The sequence below is a fragment of the Felis catus genome, chromosome B3 (assembly GCF_018350175.1).
Source record: "Felis catus isolate Fca126 chromosome B3, F.catus_Fca126_mat1.0, whole genome shotgun sequence".
NCBI lineage: Eukaryota > Metazoa > Chordata > Mammalia > Carnivora > Felidae > Felis > Felis catus.
The window spans coordinates 2003987-2026488 of NC_058373.1; the positions used below are offsets into that span (position 1 = coordinate 2003987).

The window sequence follows — 22502 nt, forward strand, 5'->3', positions numbered from 1 at the left end:
GTTGTCTCTGAAAGTTCCAGTGCCCGTTTAGGACCTTCAGAGAGAAAGGCTTGGTTACTCCTTTATGGGCTGAAAAACCAAGACTCCTTTGGTCGCAAATAATAGAAACCAAGTTGACTTAAACTTAGCGAGATTTAAAAAAAGTGGATAAAAAGAGCATGGGGTTGGATTTGTTATAAGGACCCAGGGAGTGTCTCCTAGAATCAAAGACAGGTATAAAGCCCGGCCGTAAGAAAGGGCTGGAACCAGCAGAGAAAGAACCAGCTTAGCTTTGGCCAGTTGTACCCACCGGTCCAGTCAGTTGGCCTGGGAGTCCCAAGTCCTACTGAACAACGATGGCCCAAGAAGACCCGTCCTGAGAAAGGGCAGGTCACAGACGGTCTGGAGCAGAGAGTCAAGCCTTGGCTCATAGCAGACCTTTGGGAAACCTCAGAAGAGGGGCATCTCTGAAGCCCTGGGAAAGTAATTGACCACGTCAAGTGGTGTGGATCTCATAGCAAGAGGTAGGACTATTGGGGCACCTGGGTGGCTCAGTCGGTTGAGCGTCCGACTCTTGATTTCGGCTCAGGTCATGATCCCAGTGTCATGGGATCGAGCCCTGAGTTGGGCTCAGTGGTGGGTGCGGAGCCTGCTTGGGATTCTCTCTCTCTCTCTCTCTCTCTCTCTCTCTCTCTTTCTCCCTCTGTTCTTCCTCAACTTGTTCTCCCTCTGTCTCAAAAAATGAAATATGTAGGACTATTTAGGAAGAGATTGCCATATGGAACATGGATTATATACCCCAGGATAACTGTAAGGTCAAGCACGGATCCCTGGCCTCTGTGCCCCCCACCCCACTTGCCCAGACTCCAGGATGACGAACAACGTACACCTAAGAGGGCCTGGGTAGGTTGAATGACATGAACCTGCCATTTTTTTTGTAGATGAAAATGGCTCAGTATTGACAGTTTCATATTTTCAACCCAATACATGATACATGTATGTTGAGTCGAACTGGGACCCAGCTTTGGATCTTCAATATGAGACCCTGGCCAAGCCATGGACTCAGTGGTCCTCAAGGTGCTGGAAATACAACACTAGGAGCAAACTCACCGTCGGGGGCCGGAAGAGGCTGGAGTCAGGTAGTGCTGGAATCTGGTCTCAGCCAGGCGCCGTCACGGCCCCTGCAGACCCTCGGGATGCCCGCGGGACCTGCCCCGAGCTGACAGTCCCACCTCCTCCCTTACCCATGGCCGCTCTCTCCCATTTTATGGGGAAAAGCAAGGACTAACTTTTTCCAGCTGAAGCTTCTGGAAGATCTCAGGCAACACGGCCAAGTTCGGCTGAATGTGGGCCAGCGTCCCGGGCTGCAGCTCAGCTCGGCAAAGGAGGCCGAGGCGGGGGCTCTGTGTGCGGCGGGCAACTCCCCTGGCCGTGACCCACACAAGGGCCGCAGCCCCCGGGCACTGGCTGAGGACCCCGAGGACACTTCAGGCAGCTGCAGGGTCTCCTCTGGGATCCCCCTTCCAGTACCTTCTGTAGATGGGGGCCCAAGGCTCCTGACTTCTCAGGGCAACAACACTTCGGGGCCATTCCTTGAGCATGCGCTGTCGCCAGCACTTAGGAGTTAGTTGCTGTTCTGCTGATGGTAGGAGGTCACTTTTATAGAGCGCCTACTGCATACTGCTGCTTTCCTAGGCACTTTGTGTACGTCATCTTTTAAAATGATCTCATCAGGCAGAAGAAAGGAACGGCCTTATGTGCTGGAGAGAAGTCTTTGCCTGGAACGTTGAAGGGGGTCAGCCTACAAAGTTGAGTGGAAAGAGGAAAGAATTGGAAGAGGGAAAATCAATCCACGAGATAATATCATAAATATGATGAAGCCACTCCTATTATATTTTATTTTTAAAAAAATGTTTACTTATTTGTTTTGAGAGGGAGAGAGCAAGCAGGGCAGAGAGAGAGAGATTTTTGTTATTATTCTTTTTCACATTTATTTATTTTTAAGAGACAGAGCAGGAGCGGGGGAGGGGCAGAGAGAGAGGGAGACACAGAATCAGGAACAGGCTCCAGGCTCTGAGCTGTCAGCGCAGAGCCCGACGCGGGGCTCGAACCCACGAACAGATCACGGTCAGCTCATGACCTGAACCGGAATCAAGAGTCGGACGCGTCCTCAGTTGAGTCACCCAGGGGCCCCGTAGCCGCTCATATTTTAATAACCTACGGAAATGTCCCAGAATCGCAGGGTCGCTTAGTGGCACATGTGAGGTTCGAGTTCACCTCTTCTAAAGTCAAAGCCTGCCCTCACGATGTGTGGGAACATTTAGGACACCTGCTGACGGGGCCCGCTGCTCGGCCAGTCACTTTGCACATCTGATTACGTCACTGCTCACGGCAGCCGCTTGAGGAAGGCCCCGCCATCACCAGCGTCCTGCAGCCGGGGAAGCTGGAGAACAGAGAGCTACCTGGATTCTCCCCGTGTCACACGAGGGCTAAGTGGCAGGGCTGGCCTTCGACCCCAGGGAACCTGCACCCTGAGCGCAGTTGGGTTCGAGGACGGCGGCGCCCACGGCTTTGTCTGGCTGTGTTCTGGTAGCAAAGTTGGGCCTCTTCTGTCCCCTAAACTCCGTCCTGTGTGGCTCCCCAGAGCACAACATGAAAGCAAGTGTGTAGGACCGCACGTTCGTGCGATTGGGGGTACCGCCCCGCCGTTGTAAGGAGTGCACTGCTGATGTGCACAGTCACGTGCATGAACCTCAAAAACATGCTGACGGAGGGGCGCCGGGGGGGGGCTCAGTCCATTAAACGTCCACTTCGGCTCAGGTCATGATCTCGCGGTTCGTGGGTCCGAGCCCCGCGTCGGGCTCTGTGCTGACGGCTCACAGCCTGGAGCCCGCTTCGGATTCTGTGTCTCCCTCTCTCCCTGCCCCTCCCCTGCAACCATGCTGTCTCTCTCTGTCTCTCAAAAATAAGTAAACGTAAAAAAAAAAAACCCCGAAGTGCTGAGTGAGAGAAGCCTCGCGCAAAAGACTGCATTCCGGGCAATTCCATTTCTACAGAGTTCCAGAACAGGTGACCTGGTTCTGAGAGAACCTGGTTGTGTCTCACAAGAGGGGAGTTGGTGGGGAGGGGCATGAGGGGACCCTTCTGGAGGATGATAACGTTCTGTGCCAGATCGCTCAGGTAGAGACATTTCTCAAAACTCAGAAAGTGCACGGTTAGGGTTTGTGCGTTTCACGACACGTAGATTTTACCCACAAAGAGTTTTAAAAATTTAAATGAATGTTGAACTCTAGTTAATACTGAAGTATTTAGGGGGGGAGTATATTGCTGCTTGCAATTTACTTTGAAATGCATCCAAAAAACAAGGCTGCTTTCTGGATGGATGGGTGGGTGGGTGGGTGGATGGACGCACCCATCAATGAGAGAGCAAATGTAGGAAAATGTTACCGGTAACCTCTAGGTCATGAGTAGGTCGGTCACCGTGAAACTCTTTCACCTTGGTCTAGTGTGTGAAAACTTTCCTGGGAAAAGGTTGTTGGGGGTGTTGGGGGAGGGCGGTGGAGAAACAACTGTGTGGAGCCCTGGGGTCCCCTAGTGCTGAAGCAGGGTCCCCAGAGCTCAGGGCTGGTGGGTGAGCTTCTCCAAGCAGGAACTGCCATCTCAGCCACCTGTGTCCCAGCCCCCGTGGGGGACCTAGTTCTGAGTAAGCACTAAAGTACCGTTGCCCTGGGTCTCCCCTCCCAGTGAGAAAGCAGAGGCCAGACGAGCGTGGCCCAGGGTCTCCCAGGACCCCGGGTTTCTAGGTGCTCCTCCCCGGTGGGTCTACCAGAGCCCGTTTGCTTCCAAAGACCGCAGACTTGTGTTTAGAGCCCAAGGCTGCGAATCACACCTGCCTGCGGGACCACAGGTACCTGATGGCAGGCCCCGTGGGGCCGTCAGCCCGGCCTCGGCTGGGACCCCACCTCGAGTCGCTTCCTGGAGGTGTGTTTGAAGCAGTAGGGAGCCACAGTGGTTTCTGCAAATAAATAACCCAGGAGAAGACCAGCCCCTCCGCTCAAAGGAGGGCTCTGGCCCATACCTGAACCAGAATCAGGCGTTCTCTTCTGACCCCGACCCGGCCGGGCAGAGGGAGGAGTGGGGAAAGTCTGGCCGCTGTGCAGACACTCCCGTCTCTGCCCTTCCGGGGTTTGTGTGAGCCTGAGAACGGGGCCGGGAGGAAGGCGGTCCGTCTGAACGGCCGCCAGCCCCAGCCCGCCGCCTTCCAGCCCCGCTCCCAGACACGGCAGGTGCCACGAGCCCGCCCGAAGGGGTCTTAGGGCACAGGAACGTCTGTGCGCGCGGGAGTCACCGCGTTGGCCCGTCAGCGGCTGCGGCTCGGGCTCCAAACGGCTTACGAGCAACTAACCTTCCTCTTGCCTTCCCCCCTGGGATTTGCTTCAGTCGGGATTGGTTCCATGGTAAATGTCCGCAGCACAACTCGCATTGGCTCAAACATGAAAGGACGTTGATGGGCCCACGGAATTGCAAGTTCGGCGTTAGCACTGGCTTCAGGCAGAGCTGGATCTGGGTGTTCAGAGATGGCGGTTCTCCACCTCCAGGCTCCGCCCTCCTCCGTGTACGCCTCGTGCTCAGACAGGCGCTCTCGGTACAAGGCAAAGGTGGTCCCGGCAACTCCACGCTGACCACCCTCAGTGGGTGACAAGCGGCAGTTCCGTGGGCCCTTTCTGTGTCTCGGGTCGTGTGACCATCCCGAAGCAATCCCGGCACCAGGCGGGAGGGTGTATTCGTGGGCCAGCCTGGGTCACGTGTCTACGTGGGGAGCCAAGGTGGGCGGGTCAGCCCCGCTTGAAGCACACGGCTGGAGGGCACAGGAGAGAGGGCTGCTGGAGGAAGGAACGGGTGCCGCAGGTCCGTGTGGGCTCCAGAACCCACGGCCTGGTTTTGTCCCTTCTGGAATTCTCCTTGTCCTGCCCCCGTCCAGTTCTCCCTGTGTCTCACTGCGTTCAAGTGCAGCACGTCCCGCCCTGTGGGTTGTTAAGACTCATTGTTCCATCGGGCAAAACTCAGATTCATCACCTCCTGTTCTAAATTTTTTTAATGTTTTACTATTTATTTTTTAGAGAGACAGAGAGAGCAGGTGGGGGGGGGGGGCAGAGAGAGAGGGAGACACAGAATCCGAAGCAGATTCCAGGCTCTGAGCTGTCAGCACGGAGCCCGACGCGGGGCTCGAACCCACGAACCGCGAGATCGTGACCTGGGCCGAAGTCGGACATTTAACCGACTGAGCCACCGGGGTGCCCCCATCACCTCCTGTTCTAAATTCGTGTCTGGACCTTGCACCTCCTACAAAGGGCTGGTCCCGGGCACGGGAGCATTTTTCTGGTCTGGAGGAAGGCCCTGGTTTGTACTGTGTGGTGACCAGATCATCAGTCCAGGCACGGGTCTCGACCGGCGCCTCTGGACCGGCACTGCCTGCCTCAGTCACCCAAGGTGTCAGGGTGTGTGTGCAAGCCGGGTGATGGGGTCCTGCCCCAGACCCACAGCTCCTTCCTTCCTTCCTCCCTCCCTCCCGCCCTCCCTTCCTCCTTTCCGTCCCTTCCTTCCTTCCTTCCTTCCTTCCTCCTTTCCATCCCTTCCTCCCTCCCTCCTCCCTTCCTTCCTTCCTTCCTCCCTCCCTCCCTCCCGCCCTTCCTTCCTTCCTTCCTTCCTTCCTTCCTTCCTTCCTTCCTCCTTTCCATCCCTTCCTTCCTTCCTTCCTTCCTTCCTTCCTTCCTTCCTCCCTCCCTCCCTCCCTCCCTCCCTCCCTCCCTTCCTCCTTTCCATCCCTCCCTTCCTTCCTTCCTTCCTTCCTTCCTTCCTTCCTTCCTTCCTTCCTTCCTTCCTTCCTTCCCTCCTTCCTTCCCGTCTGGAAGTAGGTGCTTTGGAGCTAAGCTCCACGGCGCGAAAATGCCTGGAACGCACGGCCCAGAACCGCACGGAACACCGCTCTGTCGGCAGTTAACGTTTTCCGGGGCTCCGCGGTTTCGAGAACACCTTCCCTTCCCCGGCGTGCACTCAGCTGCGAGCCAGCCTCTGCAGACCCTGCCATGTCACCCCCTTCCCCCTGGGCGCTGGCGTCACGGTGACAGTCGTCCGTGGGGCGCACGCGGTCTGCGTAGGGCGCCTGGCGTGTGGCCCCCGGAGGCTGCGCTGTCAGCGTCGAAGGCCTTGTGCGGAGCGTGAACGGTACGGGACGCGCCGGCTGTTCGTTTAACCCGGGCCCCTCCGCTGCTGGACTTTGAGCTCGAGCTGAACCCGCGACGAGCTCTTTTCCCGAGTTGTCATGCGGTGGGCACTCCCGAAACGCGTGTGGGATTCATTCGACTCTGGCGGTGGAGGCCTCGGCTGCTGCTGGAGGCCTCACCCCGCCCAGCCGGGCCCACCCCGGCGGCAGCGTCTTTATGAAGCACACGTGGGCTCCTTCTGTCCCCGCTCCTCCCGTCCGCCAGGGCCCAAGTGGCAGGGCCAAGTCCCAACTCCTGCCCCGGGGGTGCTTCAGGATCCGGACCCCGCACCCCTCCCCTCTGCTGCCCCTGACCTCCCGCACCTTCGGTCTCTTTGGCACTGATTTCGTGCTCCTGGAAATAAAGCGGCTTGTGGGAATGAGCCTTCCTGCCCCCTTTCAGGCGGGAGCCCCCCTCGGCGTGGAGGGCGGGCCGGCAGGGGCTGTCACGATGCCCTTGGGGGCGGGGGGAGGGGTTCAGCAGGTGCCACTCTGGCGGGACGTGATGAGAAGGTAGGGGCCGTTTTGCAAAGATCTTTCTGGAGCCTCAGAAATAAGTAGGCACACATGATATGACCCGAAGCCAGGAGAAATGCCCAGCCAGCTGCTGATGCTAGAACTTTCGGTTAAAAAACACAATTGATGAAGTGTTTATTGCCCTAGCCGCTCAGCCGGCCGGCGAAGGACACACAGCCAGCCGGGAAGGTGTGCAGCCTGGTGGTCTGACTTGGAAAGCTCCGGGTTCTGACTCAGAGCCCTGGGAGAAGCTTCCCTCTGAGGTCACTGTGCTTTGCGATCAGGCTGTACTGGGCATCGTCTGACCTTTCAGCCGCCCGCCTGGAGGGGCGAGGGGCTCTGACGTCTTGAGGGGGGGGGGGCACGCCGGGGACGAGAGCCTTCCCGCCGCCCCCTGCTCAGGCTCGCCCGGCCCTGAGGGGGGTGGGTAGAGCCACGTGATGAGCTTTGCAGACCAGACAGACGCTCCGATGGGGGGGGGGGGGAGCAAGGAGGTGTTGGGAGAGGAGCCCCACGGTGGGAGGAGCCATCACCCGGCTGGGCGTGTGTGACAGAGCGCGGGCCCTCCGTCTCAGTTAGCCGGGCGGTTCTCTGTGCTGGGGACCCCCGTGTGCCAGCCACCGAGGCACAGTGACAGGCTCTTCTCCCGGGGGAAGGCCCAGCCCGCGAGGGCAGACTTGGAGCTCAGCAGGGCTGACCCGGGGTTGTAGCCGTGACGTCCCAGGGCACTGGCTGCATGGACAGTGACAGGGCTGGCTCGTGGACGCGTGCAGGTGCCCTCGAGGAGTCCCAGACAGACCCGGAGGGAGAGAGGAGCCGTGCAAGGGGCCAGACTTCCCACGTGAGTGAGCTTGGAGGTGCTGGGCACCTGGTGCCTGGGGACTGGAGGTAGGGACCCAGGGACACTTGGGTCACCTTTTATTGCTTTAATGTTTTGTTTATTTTTTGAAAGAGAGAGAAACAGACAGAGCATGAGCGGGGGAGGGGCAGAGGGAGAGGGAGACACAGAATCCAAAACAGGCTCCAGGCTCCGAGCTGTCAGCACAGAGCCCGATGCGGGGCTCGAACCCATGAACCGTGAGATCATGATGGAAGCCAAAGTCGGACGCTCAACCGACTGAGCCACCCAGGCGCCTCTGGAGGTCCCCTTTTAGAGCGTGCAATCCCTCCGTCCCCGCAAGTGCCGGGCTTAGCAGGAGAGGACGGGCCAGGACCCTCACCACAGCCAGCGCTGCTCTGACCGTAGCAGAGGCACGCCGGCCTTGGACTCTGAGTCTGGGGAGAAGGCACCTGCAGCAGGGACATGACGTCCCCTCTTCCTTCAAGACCCCGGGGGGAGAGAAGCATCCTCAAGAGGGAAGATCATCTCTTTTCCTCCACTGAGGGTATGACTTAAGAGACTTCAAAAGAGAGTTATAATTTTGAAAGTGGTAGCTTGTGTAAACGTCTCCAGTTGCTGCTTTCGGCCTCCCACGCGGTGTTCTCGAGAGCACTGGACAGAGTCCAACGATGCCGCGCGGTCAGATAGCCAAGTCATTTGCTCCTTCGGCAGCCACGCGGCACACACACGCACCCACCGCCCAGGGGTCGCCGGGCGGCCGCTGTGTGGCCAGCTGCGCTCTGTGGGAAAAGAAAAACGGGCTTACCCTCAAGGAGCCCGCAGCCCGAGTTTCCAGTGGGAACCATTCAGTCAGTCCCAAGCACGGGGTGAGAGAAGTTTAAAGAAAGGCTGGGTCAGGGGCGCCTGGGTGGCTCCGTCGGTTGGGCGTCCGACTTCGACTCGGGTCATGATCTCACGGTCCGTGAGTTCGAGCCCCGCGTCGGGCTCTGTGCGGACAGCTCGGAGCCTGGAGCCCGTTTCGGATTCTGTGTCTCCCTCCCTCTCTGCCCCTCCCCTGCTCGTGCTCTGTCTCTCTCTGTCTCAAAAATAAATAAACGTTAAAAAAAAAAAAGAAAGGCTGGGTCAGTAAGCTGAGGGTGCCGAGGAAGAAGCAGCTGATAAGGACTTGAGGTTGGGGGGGGGGGGGGAGACGGCCTTGGAGTCAAGGTGGCAGAACGTGTGCAAGCCCGCGGGGGCCTGGGAGGGAGTTAGCGGGAAGCCGCCTAGGGAGGGAGACGGGACCCGCTCCCCGAGCACGGGCCTCCTGACATCCCCCCTCCCTGGCCCCGCGTGGAAGCTGCTAGAAGCGCTAACTGAATCCCGGGTGGTGTGGTTAAGCCCTGTCTCGGCTCATCCTTTCGTCTGGCTCCTGTCCTCTCCCGGGCGTGCGCTCGGCCCCAGTGTGAGGGCCGCCGGGCCTCCCGGAGCAAAGCAGGAGCCGAGCTGTTGCCAGGGCACCTCCTCTGCCTGCCCCGGGGCCCCCGGGGCCGACGGGAGCCCCACCCACCACCTGCGCCTCCCGCTGAGACGGCCTACTGGTCCGGGGCCCGTCCAGGCACGACCTCTGCCCGGGGCCCAGCGTGGGGCCCCCCTGTGTCACATGTGTTCCCTCCCCCACCGTAACCACCGCTGAGTGGGGCGGGGGGGACTTCCCTGTGCGGTCCCCCACATCAAGCTTTTGAGAAAGTGTCTCTGGTGTAGTGGTGCCTCTTAATGGATGACCCAGTGTGGCCCATTAACCAGAAGAGGCCCCTAAGGGCCCCACTTGGTACGTGAGGCAGCCCCACGCAGCCGACGGGAGCCGGGCCCCGAGGGTGGGGACAGACTCCCAGTGGCGGACCATCGTGGCTCAGTCACCGTGGGGTGCATCACTCCACCCCCTCCGGTGGCTTCCCCGACCTCACAGCCGTGGGGCTGAGGCTTAGACCCTTAAGTGAACAGCCAAGTCCGGCTCTTAAGCAGCCAACCTGAGACCTGAATTTGGATCCGTCTGGTGACACAGGCCGAACGGTTAGCGCTCAGCCAACACACTGTCAAACACTCACGAGGTTCACGGGGGGTCAGATGTGAGCGCACATGAGCCCCGCTGGGAGGGCTCACACACAGATGGCTGGGCCACCCGGAGCTTCTGATTCGGGGCGGGGCGGCGGGTGGGGTGGGGGTGGGGGGGTCGAGGCTGCCGCGATCCCCAGATGGGGGGCCGACGCTCCTGGTCGGGGAACCCGACGCACTCGATGGTCTGCGAATCCTGGGGCTCTGAACCGGGGCTGACCCACGGGGTTCGGTGGTGACGGGAAGGTTCCGCTCTGCGCTCCCACTGGCAGCCAGGGGCTTCTGGGCACTTCACGTGTGCCCGGGAGGGCGGAGGATGTGCGGGTTTTGTTTTACCTGGTTTTTTAAATTACTTTTCTTACTAAAAAAAAATTTTTTTATTTTGAGAGAGAGGCAGTGTGAGCCGGGGTAGGGGGGCGCAGAGAGAGGGAGGGAGGGAGGGAGGGAGAGAGAGAGAGAGAGAGAGAGAGAGAGAGAATCCCAAGCAGGCTCTGCGCGGTCAGCACAGAGCCCGACGCGGGGCTCGAACTCACGAACCGCGAGATCGTGACCTGAGCCGAAACCGAGAGTCGGATGCCTAACCGACTGGGCCACCCAGGCGGCCCTACCTGATTGTAAATGCAGGTTTGCATAGCCACATGTGCCTAGCGGCCGGGAGTCGGGCAGAGGAGCTGGGAACGAAGAGGAGAGGTAGATCTATCCTTGTAGCTAATGGTTCGCTCCAGGGGTTAAGCTCCTTCTTCGTTAGGAAACGTCATGTCTGCGTCCGGTTTGCTGGGAGGGCCGTGCTCCTGGTTCCGATTTCGGTGCCTGTGGCACATGTGATGGGACCGGGGATCACGGGCGCTGCTTCGGCGGCGTGATGAGGGACTTGGGTTCGGTGGCACGGCAGGACCCCGAGCGCTCGGGCCTGGGGGAGCCTTGGTGCGAATCTCTCTGATCCGTGGAACCCCCCCCCATCTCTCCTGCTTGGCTCCCCAGAGGGGATTTCCCGCATCAAAGGAGGTGTTTTGTCTGGGGAAGATCATTTAAGAGTCTGGGCGCGTGTCAAGGGCGTCGGAAAAGGCACGTGTCTACTCCCCAAACTGTGACATAAAGCGATGCCGGGTTGGAACAGGGGCAGGACCGGATGGGCCCTCCTCCCCTCTGTCTCCCTCCCCCCCCCCCCCCCCCCCCCCCGGCCAAGGAAGGGACAGGCAGGCGTCCCATGAGTTAGAGTCGGGCAGAAATTCTCCTCTCAGATGCTGGTTCAGATCTCCATTCGCTTCTCCTGAGCAACGCGGGCAACCGTCTCTGGCTCGACGGGCCTCGGTTTGCCCATCTGTGAATGAGGAGATCCTGGCGGCTCAGGGCGCGGCCCGGCTCGGCGGTCCAGGCTCCCCCCGGGGAGCCGCTCGGAAGCGCAGAGTCATGCCCCACCCCAGACCTGCCGGGTCAGAACCCGTGTTTTAACAAGTCCCCCGTGACTCACGTGCGCACGCACGCACGGGCCGGCCGGAGCGGGTCTCGTGCCGTGTCTGCTCCTACGTGGTGCGAGCCCGACGCGACGTGGCCGGTCGGAAGGACGCGGGAGCCCGGTTTCCGGAGAGGAGGCCGGGCTTTGTGAGGTCGCGGGTCTCCTTGGAATGTTTTCGGTCTTTGCGGCGGTGAGAACCGTCTGGGCGGGTGTGCTTCCTGGGGGAGGGGCTGGTCCTCGAAGCAGCCCCGGGAGACGCTGTGTGCAGGAGCGAGGGGTCTTGTGAGCGCCTCTCTCTGAGGAGGCCAGGCGGGGCTCCCTGTCCCCGGGGTCCTTCGCACAGCATTCGAGAAGGGGCCCAGGCTGCCGGGGCAGGGGCGGGGGCTCCTCCCTGCGGTCCGGAAGGTGCGTGGGCTGCCCTGTCCCCTGCCCCTTCCTTCTCCCTTGGGGGCGGGGGGCGTTGGGCGCTGTGATTTCCGGATCACTGACCCGTAGCGAGAGGCAGAGAGGTGGCTTGAATGCGACCTTTGCTGCTCGTGGGAGGCCCAGCTGGGGGACAGGGGTGCGGTCCTGCGTTACGGGGCATGTCCTTGGGGCCAGACCTGCCAGGCTCAGACCTGACTGTGTCACCGCCTGCTGCCTCCGTAGCCCTCAGAGGACCCCCCACCCCGCCCTGCTCCGACGAGTCGGGGTCTGCCTTTGAGTCAGCTCCCCGGGGGGGTTCATGTGTGCGCGGAGTTTGAGAAGCGCTGACTTTCCCTCCGGCTTCTACGTTCTCGCAGCTTGAGACGAGACCGCAAACCGTTTAATCTTTGGGAGCTAGAAACGCCCTTTCTGGAGGAGGGAGCAGGCTTTGGGCTTTGCTACCTGCTGGCTGCGTGCCTCGGGCAAGTTGCGTGCTCTGTACCTCAGTTTCCCCATCCGTGTCGAGGGATGACCGTGCCCCCCAGCTGCAGAAGAGCAGATCGGTCGACGTGTGGCCGGGGCCTAAAGCGGTGCCCGGAGCCTCGCAAAAGCTACACTGGCGTTTGCCGGGACTCTTGGTGTCATCGCTGCGGACGGGAGGCCCAAGGCCTGGGAAGATGAACTCGCTCGGGGACACGGCGTCGTTTGCTGGGGCCACAGACGGGGCGGCTTCGCTGTTCAGAGTTCCGGGGGCTGTAGGTCAGCACGGTTGCTGTCCTCCGAGGCCGCTCTCTTTAGTGTGTCGACAGCCGTCTTCCTCCCCCGTCTGCACCTGCTCTCCCCTCCTTCCGTGTCTGTGATCCTAACACCCTCTTCTTACACGGACACCAGTCATGCCGACTCAGGAGCCACCCTGGGGACCTCATATTACCTTAATCCCCTCTTGAAAGGCTCCCTCTCCAAATGCGGTCGCATTCCGAGGTCCGGAGGGGTGAGACGTCACCACAGGACTCTCGGGGGGGGGGGGGGGCACAGCTCAGCCCAGCTGAGACTCGTGAACACTGTGGGGCGTAAAAGAGGAAGTCAAAGCACCCACGAGAATCCAGGGGGTGGGGCTGGTTCCAGAGAACCCCTGCCCCGCCTCAGCAGGGACAAGAGTGGCCTGTCTACACGCGTGTCACTGTAAGGGAAGTGTCCAGACCCACGGGGCCCACGTCACCTATTTGCCCTGAACTCTGCGAGGCGAGGCCAAGAGGGAGCGCCGTGTTCTTCTGGACCCCGGGGCCGTCTCCTTACCTCCCTTTGTGCGGAAGACCCCGGCGCTCAGGGTGGTAAGCCGCCGTCTTTAGAGTTAGCCTGTCCCGCTGACCCTCGCGGAAATAACTCCTGCTCGTGGGTAGCAGGAGCCTGTTCGACAATCGGGAAGAGTAAGGCACAGAGAGGTTGAGTGGCTTGTCTGGGGCCACACAGCCGGTGGCAGGTTCTCAGACCCTTCTCCCTGGTTCTAGCACCTGTACAACCGCGTGTCCTGATGCCCGGGGCTCGCACAACCGGGGCGGGGGTGGGGGGGCTGGCCGCGGGTCAGGCAGGCACAGGGCTAGGAGCTCGGGCCTGGCAGCGTCTCGATCCCACAGGGACCTTGGCATTTGGGATGCGTCGTTTCAGGTTTTACAGACATAAATTCAAAATTAAAAAAAAAAAGGGAGCCCCAGGCGGTCAGATGCTTCCCCCGAGGTCAGCTGCGTGGCCGGGACCGAGGACTCCGGACCACGCTGTCCTGCTGGTTGCTGGGCCGAGCCTTGTCCGGGTTCGTGTGGGTTTGACAGGGGGAGACGGCTGAGCCCGGCAGGTCCGATCTCACCCCTGCCGCAGAGCTTCAAGTGACCCTCTCCCCTTCCTCTGGGCCCGCATCCGGTACTCTTGGAGAATTCCGGCTTGCGCGGCCCCACGGGGCGGTGGGTCTCTCGGCCCCTGGGGCCAGGCTGTTCTGGGGAGGGCTGAGCAACTGTCCGGGGGCTTCTCTGGACACTCGAACAACACTCTGCGCCCTGTCTCTGCAGGTGACAAGCGCTGGGCCCCGGGGCCGCTGCGGCCCAGGCCTCCTGGAGGAGGAGCCAAGATGCAGGCCGCCGGTGCGTGAGGCGGCGAGGCCAGGCGGACGGAGGCCACGTCTCTCGTTCCCGGTTAGGTGCCGCTTCTTCTCGACCCCGAGAGGCCGGGGCGGCGGCAGGATGGCAGAAACGCTCCTGTTCTGGAAAACGGAGTAGGATATCGCCGGCCCGGGGCCATCGGGCAGCGGTCGGCCAGCTCTGGCCAGCGGCCTCCTGTGGAAACCCCCAGCGCCATCGGCCAACGCGCTCTCCCCGGGTCTTTGGCAGCTGGGAGCCGGGTCGAGACCGAGTCTGGCCAGCCGGAGAGGCCGAATCTCAGCTCTCGTCGCCAGAGAGCTTTTAGTGGCCCACGGAGAAAGCTGTGCCCCTTGGTGAATTCCCCAGTGAGATCAGAGAAAGTCTGGGGCTTTGCTTCAACAGAATGCTTCTCGGGGTCTCTGTTTGCGGCCACTGCGGAGAGAGGAAGTGCAGAGGCCCCTCAGAGGACCCTAGCAATGTGGGGTTCCCCTCTCCGGGCACGACGTCTGTGCCTCCGGTGGTCAGACAGAGACACGGCACAGGTCTCCTTAATGTTGGGGAAAAGAGGTTTTGAGCGCGATTCCCACCGCCCCCCCCCACCGCCAAGTGGAATTGTTTTCACGCCCATCCAGAAAGCGATTCTGTTTTGTTTCTTTGGTCTTTGAAATGAACTATGATGCGATCAGAAGACGTCAGAGCTACAGCTGGACGCAAACTTCCACTCTGCCCACGGGAAATCCGAGGCCACCGAAGGAGACGCTTTCCTGAGGGGCCCCTGGCAGCTGGGCCAGAAGGGGTGCCCGCACCCAGACTGCCTCCCATACCCGTCACCACCAGCCTTGGTGCCTGTCCCCTCCCTTCACCCGGCCGATGGCCCCAAAGTCCAGGCCCCTTCAGAGGAGCCCACGACGACCTGGGCCTTCCCAGCAACAGACGGCACGCTTCCTCTGGGTTTTCTAAACCGATGAAGAGTTGGAACGGGGCTGTGGCCGTCCCCGGAGGGCCATGCAGCCCTCCCGTCCCCGGGGCCCCCTCCTTTCTAGCGCAGACACTCCTCCTCTGGGGCCATGGGAAAGGCGCCATTCCCAGATGCCGAGATGCGTCCCTCCAGCAGCCGGCTGAGGCACTAGAATGAGCCCGTTGTTCTCGAAGACCAGGCCTGGGCCGGGCCGGGAGGAAACCGCGGGCATTGAATCTCAGAGTATCGGTTTCTCCTCCCCCCACCTCAGCTCCCCGCACGCCTGCGAGGGACGGCCAGGCGGAGGGCAGGGGTTCTGCCTCGGACCCTCCTGCCTGCCCGACTCCCTGAGCCCCCCCAAAGCGCTTTACCTGGAGCCCACAGGCCGGGGTCGGTCAGACTTGTCCCTGAGCGAGTTCAAGGGGAGGAGCCTGTGTTGGGTGAGCGGGATTCGGGCCCCTCCGTCAGTGAGTGCCTGGGCACAGCCTCCGTCTGGCTCGGGACAGGACCTGGGGCCCCGGGCAGGGAAGCCGGCGCTGGTCGCCCCCCAGGCCCAGGGTGAGCCCTCGGTGTGGGCCGCATGGGGCCTGAGGACAAGCAAGCATCCTCTAACAGGTGCATTCTGGTCTGCAGGGGGAGTCTGGCATTTTCTTTTTACAGTTCCTATCTTGAGGCTTTTCTAGACAGAGTCCCATATTCACCGTCCGTACGAGTAAAAAGGAAAAAAGTGAAGCAGCTTCAATGAAACGGAAGTTTAACAACATAGAAATTTGATTCTCTCTCCCATAAAAATAAACCCATGGTCTAGGGCTGTCGAGGCCTCCACAGGGGCAGGGCCTAGATGTTCCTCTAGATTTGCCTTGCCACCCTCCGCATGGCTGGCACTATGTAGCCAGAAGGTCCAGCCATCGTATCCACCTTCCAGTTAGCAGGAAGGAAGGAGGGAGGAGGGAGGAAGGTCCTCTTATCTTCCCTCAAGGGCATTTCCTGGAATTCGCACACCGCACTGGGGCTGTGTTGGCCAGAACTCCATTCCAAGGCCACGACTAAATGTAAGAGAGTCTGGAAGAGGTCGCCTTTAGACTGGCTGGCCATACGCCCAGGTCAAAGTCAGGGGTTCGTTTACCAGGTAAGGAGGGAACCGTCAGGGGACGATTGTCTCTGTCTGCCTCACCTTCCTTCGGGCAGGTACCATACAGAGGGTTTATAACACACAGGCATCATAGTCAGGGTTTCAATATTATCACCAAGACTTGCTTTAGAAGCACGGACTGATAAAAAAGGAGTGAAGCTTAGAAATCGGCCAGCCCACACCCTCATTTTCCAGATTAGGAATCTGAGGCCCAGAGAGGTCAATCAAAAACACTGAGATCACACAGCACGTTCATGGCATCTGATTCCCAGCTCACGTTCAGTGTGTGTGTGTGGGGGGGTATTTTTTGTTTTCTCTGCTTCTGAACTTAAGAAAAAAAAGCTTCATTCTGGAGGAGAGGGAGCTCGAGCTCCGAGGATGAAATTCCATCCATCACCGGGTCTCTGAGCTGCAGGACACGGGCGGGACGGTGACAGGGCTCGCGTGCCCTGGTCTGCCCGGCCCCGAGTCGGGGCGGCTGAGTCCTGTGCGCTGGCTGGGGCGCTGTGCTGTGTGTGCAGGTGGCCCCGTGTGTATGTGTGTGTGTGTGTGCGTGCGTGCGTGCATCTGCCGCCTCTCTGACTCTGGCCCGCCCAGCTCCCGGGTCTCACTCGCTCGCTTCGGTTTCAGGGAGCGCGCGGCCAGGATGGGAGCCGCCAGCGGGCAGGACGGCACCTTCCAGGCGATGCTGACACTCAGCTGGCTCACCCTGGCCGCGTCCGCAGGTGAGTCGCCACAAAGCCGTGGGACTGCCGCGCGCCTCGGTGGGAGGCAGCCGCGGGGCGGGGGGGCGGGGGGGCTGGGCTCTGGCCGGTCCCTGCTGACCCGCCCCTTCCCAGGTGAGTCTCACCCCGGGCCCCGGTTTTGTCGTCCACACAATCAAGGGGCTGAATCGGCCCCAGGGGCTCCAAACCCAGCATCTGCGGGAGCCAAGGACGAGACGCGGAGCAGTGTGGGGGGCCGCGTGGGCACCGTGGCCGCCTGGGCCGTTCACACTCCTCGAGAGGGACCCCCGCGTCTCAGATCTGGCCAATCTGCTGTCACGCGTGAAGGTGGGAGCTCGCGGGTTGCTCAGAGAAGCCGGAAGCATAGATTTTTCCGTAAAATTCTTCGTGTCAAGCGTCCACGACTAATTCAAACTTGGCAAAGCCCCTTGGGGGCCGGAGGAAGGCCACACCTCTGGGAGCCAGCTCGCCACCCCTCACCCGAGCTCTCCGTCCCCTTCTCCCTTCGCCATCCCAGGCTCAGGGAAGCTTCGGGCACCTTGCGCCGCTCTGCTCAGGGTCGCTGCTCTGATCTCGATGTCACCTTGCTGTTTGGATGATTTTCTGAGAACCACCGAAGCTCCAGGCCGGTTTGCAGGGCCGGCAGGAAGCAGCCACCACGTGAGCCAGACTCAGGGTCGAAGGAGGCAGAAGATGGGAGACAAGGTCGAGCCCGGGGCTGGCGGTCATAACGCCAACAGTCAGCCGCTCTGGTTTTTAAACTGCTGTCGCTGTCGCTAATAGCCGGATGCTTTCCTACGAGAAGAATAAAGGAACTTAGGTTATGTTTTGTTTTCCTCAACCCGCGGAGGGAAGGAGGACCTCTGTAACCATCACGAGCGACATTCCTTCCACGCGGCCCCTCGCGCAGCCTTTCAGACGTTTTCGCTCTTGACGAAACAGTTGTCAGCATTGCTGGAATATCGTTCCTTCCTTCTTCCGTCATGTTCGCCCCTCATAAACACCGAGGGGCAGCAGCTCCAGGCCAGGAAGGGGGTTCCGGTTCGCTCGTAGGAGGGCCCGCCTCGGGGCCCTGGGGCGGCCCTACGGGGCGCTGTCCTCCCGCACCCTGGGTGTCTCCTCTCCTCCTCACTCTGGGTGTGGGTCTGAACCCCTGGAAAGGCGGCCGTGCCTCTGGTTGCCCCTGGTCCACGCGTCTCCTTCTCCCTGACGTCTTGCCGTTTGTGCCCCGAGCGGGTGGGCCTTGCATTCACATCCCTCCCCCCTCCACCCTCCTTCCTGCTCCCGCGGCCCCTCCCGGGGAGGGTGCTTGCTGCGGAGACAGTCCAGCCGAGGCGCCGACCGTTTCCAGCCACTGGTGAGCTCACACAAGACGAAAACCCACCGAGACGGGCCGTCCCCGGGTGCAAGCATCCAGTTGTATGGAAAGAGCCCGTCTGGTGACCGCCGAGCTTCCGCTGTGGGGCCGGAGCCGCGGGTGCCCTGGGGCCTGCACTCCCCTGAGGGCCCGTGGGCTCAGGCTGACCACTTCCGGATCCTAACGTGACGTCTGGTGCCACGCGTGTGCCTGGGGAGTAGAGGGGCCGTCGGGCTCGTCCTGGGAGATGCGGGTGGCGAGGCCCTGAGGCTGTGTCCCGTGCGGTCGAAGGGACCCCTCCTCAGCAAGCTCTTGGTGCCAGGCCTCCACCGCGTGGCTCGCCACGGGCCACACGTTTCCTCCGCGTGCTGCGGGGACGCCTCCTTGGAAACGGATACTCCGGGTCCGGAACTGGGTGGAGGGCAGCCCGGGGCCTCTGGCCTCTGCTGGAAGCCAGCCAGGCACGTGACCCAGTCAAAGACAAGCCCAGGCATGAGCACTGACCCACGGGGGCTCTCGTCTGGGCCCCCGGGACCCACGGCTGCTAAATGCTGAGGCAGAGCAGTGCCTGCTGGAGGCTCCGGAGAGTCCAGCGATGAGCAAGCGTCCTAGTGTTCACTTTGTCACCACTGCTGGAGCCCCTGGGGGTTTCCAGCAGCTGGGAGAGGTGCTTTCCAAACAGCGTGGAATTCTGTGCTCGGTGGAGGAGATCCGGAGCCCGGATTCGCGCTGACGACGGAGCGGATGGCGGGCGGAAGGGGGGTGCTGGCGGGCCGCGGCCGGGCGGGTGGGGACACGGCTCGGCCAGCCCGCACCGGGCTGCCTGGCAGAGGACAGAGGGCCGCTTACTGCCTTCAGATGCACAAAGAGGAGGAGGTGATGTGGGTTCGGGGGTCCGTATCCGGCACCCCCCTCCCAGCTCTCTGGGGACGCGTAAATGCGGGGCAGACACTCTCATCCCAGAGATAACGGGACGGAAGTAAAGCGCCACTTTGGACCGACGTGCTGGGGATCCTACTGAATCCCTCCTGGGGTCACGGCCCCCCGTCGTGGACTTCGTTCCCTGCACGCGCTTTGCTCAAGAGACACAACCGTCCTCCTCGAAGCCTGAGCCGGGAGCTCGCGTCCGTCCCTTCCGACCTCCTCCTAGCACCTGCACCCCGCCCTCCTGCCTCTCCAGCCCCCACATCCCCCAACCCTCGTACGTAGCAACCTCTGGGCACGGAGGAGAGGAAGGCATCGGAGCTTTTTCTCGGACGCAAGCCCTTCTCGTTTGGTCTTCCTGCCAGTTTCCTTCTGGATTTTTCCTCGCTGCGGGGAGATTCTTCCAGATGGCCAGGGGGCTGCTCCCAGTGCTCCCGCTGGGGCCGGGGACACGCACCTCCCCAGCGCCCCCCACGGGGCCCTCGTTCAGCTAAACATGCCGACCCCGAGGCCGCCACAGGCCGCGCTCGGCGTCAGGTCGCTGAGGAGGGTGCAGGGTGAAAACACAGGCCGCCCTTGGCGCGGGCGCGAGGTGTGTGTTTCTCTTGCCCGGGGACGTCCTGGCTGCGTGCCACGTGGCTTTCCAGAAGCCACCCTGTGTGGTTCCCCAGGTGGCAGCTGGGGCCAGGTGTGGGAGCTGCCCTGGCTGGGGGCCTCGGGCCCGCAGGGCCTCTCTCTCTCTCTCTCTCTCTCTCTCTCTCTCTCTCTCTTAACTCTGACAATAACATCTGTTCCACAGAACATACTAGCATGTAAACAACGTGTTGTTAAATATTGGCACTTTTTTTCCAAATTACTCTCTTTTAAAAAGGACCATGGCGATCCGTCACAACAACTGCACAGACGTGACTTGCTGGGTCCCTGCAGCAGACCTGCCGGGCTCCAGGAGTCACCGCGCCCAGGGGGGACCCTGCAGGGAGACGACTCCACCAGGGAGAGAGAACAAATTACGCACAGTTCTGACCCATTTAGATGCCGCTCACTGATAAGGGGTCGCTTTTGTCCGAAGCCACATTGCTTGGTGACCCGGTTTACGATATAACACCATCCCCTCTTGGGTTTCCAGGGGAGCAGAGCTAGAAAATTAACTAAAGTCAGAGTCTCGCGCGGAAAGGGAGGGGGCTTCCTTAACTCTCAGAGCGCCGCTTTCCAGAGGGAGGACTCTCTTGGATTGCAAGAACTCTGGGCAGATCGTTACCTAGCTTCGGGTCCGGGAATGTCTTAAAGAGTCATCTGCCACGCCCTCCGTTTTGTAAACGGAGAGACTGACCCCGGAGAAAGGAAGTGACCTGTGGACAGATGGGATGGACTGGTAAAGACGTGGGGCCGGACCCCAGGGCTCCTGCGCCTACGTGGCTCGGGCCACGAGAGCCGTGGAGGTGGGGGAGGCCCCCGCGTGGCAGAGCCTTTGCTTGGTGAGGGGGGCGGGTGGAAGCAGTGACGCCCCTCTGTCCTTAGCAGTGGCGGCCGAGTGCCCCGACCAGAGCCCTGAGCTGCAGCCCTGGAGCCCTGGCCACGACCCGGGCCACCGCGTGCACATCGGCCGGGGCAGGACACTGCTGCTCACGTCTTCTGCCACGGTGAACTCCATCCACGTCTCAGAGGGAGGTAAGCCGGCCTCCCCCCGACCTCCCTCCCGGCCGCGGCCTCGGAGCCCAGCAGGCGGCCGGGGGTCCGGACGGGCAGAATGACGGTCACGGGCCCTGGGTTCGGGTCAGAGCGTCTGGTGGGTCGTGACGCCATCCGCTCTGGGCGCTTAGGAGCAGCCCGTCAGCGGTCCGAGTCTTGGCGAAGGAAGCGTAGAGGAAGGCTCTCGCTGGCGCTCGGAGCGTGCCGGCCGGTCACGCCGCCAGACGCTCGCCCGTTGAGCACGGCGCGCACGGCGGCGGGTGCAAGCCGGCAGGCGGTGTCCCCGCGTCGCAGGGTGAGAGGAGAGAGGAGAAGCCAGTAGTGAGCGGGAAGGGTAGGAGTCCCGGGACAGACCCGCCTTCTTGCCCGTCTGGCCGAGGCGGGGGCTTCGCGGGTCCGCCCGCGGCTCCCCCTGCGGCCTCCCCGCTCACACGCGTCTTCGTCAACCCCACCCCTGCCCGCCTCCTCAGGAAAGCTGGTCATTAAGGACCAAGACGAGGCGATCGTCCTGCGTACCCGGCACATCCTGGTTGACAACGGAGGGGAGCTGCACGCGGGGAGCGCCCTCTGCCCTTACCAGGGCAACTTCAGCATCGTTCTGTACGGCAGGTGGGCGGTCAGCTTCCGTGGGTCGAATGCTCCTCTTGGATCTGACGGGAAGGAGGCCTTCCAAAGGCGGGAGGGAGGCGGGATGGCGGGACGGGGACCATGGTCGCAGCCCGCCGGGCGGAACCACGAGCAACACAGACGTGGGCCTCTGGGGCGAGCTGGAGGCGGTGTTGTATTTCTTGTGGGTCCACGCCGAGGGGACGCACGTCCCTGCCAGACTTCCGGCTGCCTTTCCGTCACGTCGAGGCTCAGGGAGCCTCTGGGGGTGTTTATTCAACGGGTTAGGATGGACACGATAAAGCAAATTTCCACACAGTGCCGGCCTCTGGCCAACTGAGAGGTCTCAGAAGTGGTGGCCAGAAATACACAGAGGTCCGTGTGCACCGTGCAGGGCCTCTGACGTGGACCGGAGTGTAGCACAGTCAGGCCCGGAACGAAGCAGCAACGTACAAACTCATGAGAAGGGCTTTGGCTTGGCCTTTCGGCCTCATTTCCATCTGGCTTAGGAAGATCCGGTCGGAGACGCCCTTGCTGCCGGCCTCCCAAGTCCCCGCGTGTGACCGGTTCTCCGGCGGTCAGGGAGGGAGCGGCGAGGTCCCCGCTGGGTTCCGCGGCCCGTGGGGCGTCGGCTGACTTTGGGCATCTGTTTTCTCTCGCAGGGCCGACGAAGGCGTCCAGCCGGACCCCTACTTTGGCCTCAAGTACATCGGGGTCGGCAGAGGAGGCGTCCTTGAACTACACGGACAGAAGAAGCTCTCCTGGACGTTTCTGAACAAGACCCTTCACCCAGGCGGCATGCAGGAGGGGGGCTACTTTTTCGAAAGGAGCTGGGGTCACCGCGGAGTCATCGTGCATATCATCGACCCCAAATCGGCGACTGTCATCCACTCCGACCGGTAAGGTCTGCCTTCACGTGAGCACACAGCCCTTCGTTCCACAGACGTTCACCGAGCCTGGGCCGTAGCCAGACGCTGGTCCAGGCGCTGAGATACGGCAGGGAGCCGGCCAGCCAGATGCCCTCACCTCCAGGAGTTTCGTCCCTCCCTCCCCGGGCATCTGCCTACAGAAGAGAATTAGCGGGAGCGGGCAGACGCACACGCACGTACACACGACATCGTTCCAGATCGCGATCGTTGGTGATTAGGGAGAAAAGACACAGCAAAGAGGCAGAAAGTGACCGGGGAAGCCCACGTGGCGTCAGCCAGGGAAGGCCAGCCTCAAGGAGCAACATTTGAGCGGAGAACTGCAGGGTGAACATGAGTTGGGGAGAGAGTGTTCGAGACGGCGGCAAGTGCAAAGGGCCAGTGGTGAGGGGGTCGTGATGGAAACCCGGAAGGGCCAGCAGAGAGGCGGGGGGTGCAGAGCAATGGCACTGGGACACAGTAATGTCCGGGTTTGGGGCAGGGGCAGGTGCGGGACCTCGTGGGGC

The 22502-nt window shown here is 61.4% G+C and overlaps 1 protein-coding gene across 3 annotated transcripts in view; it reads left to right on the forward strand.

Moving 5' to 3' along the window:
* The window catches only part of CEMIP (cell migration inducing hyaluronidase 1), a 129499-nt gene that overhangs the window by 58753 nt on the left and 48244 nt on the right, over positions 1 to 22502 (forward strand). Inside the window, exons 4-8 of one of the 3 annotated variants that reach the window (XM_045058716.1) lie at positions 13611 to 15252; positions 16400 to 16494; positions 20294 to 20443; positions 20935 to 21073; positions 21733 to 21969. In XM_045058716.1, the coding sequence (XP_044914651.1) occupies positions 15218 to 15252; positions 16400 to 16494; positions 20294 to 20443; positions 20935 to 21073; positions 21733 to 21969 (656 nt within the window). In that variant the 5' untranslated portion in view covers positions 13611 to 15217. Of the gene's footprint in view, positions 1 to 13610; positions 15253 to 16348; positions 16495 to 20293; positions 20444 to 20934; positions 21074 to 21732; positions 21970 to 22502 lie in introns of those variants that run through there. The other 2 variants (XM_045058717.1, XM_019831781.3) reach the window with 2 other exon arrangements.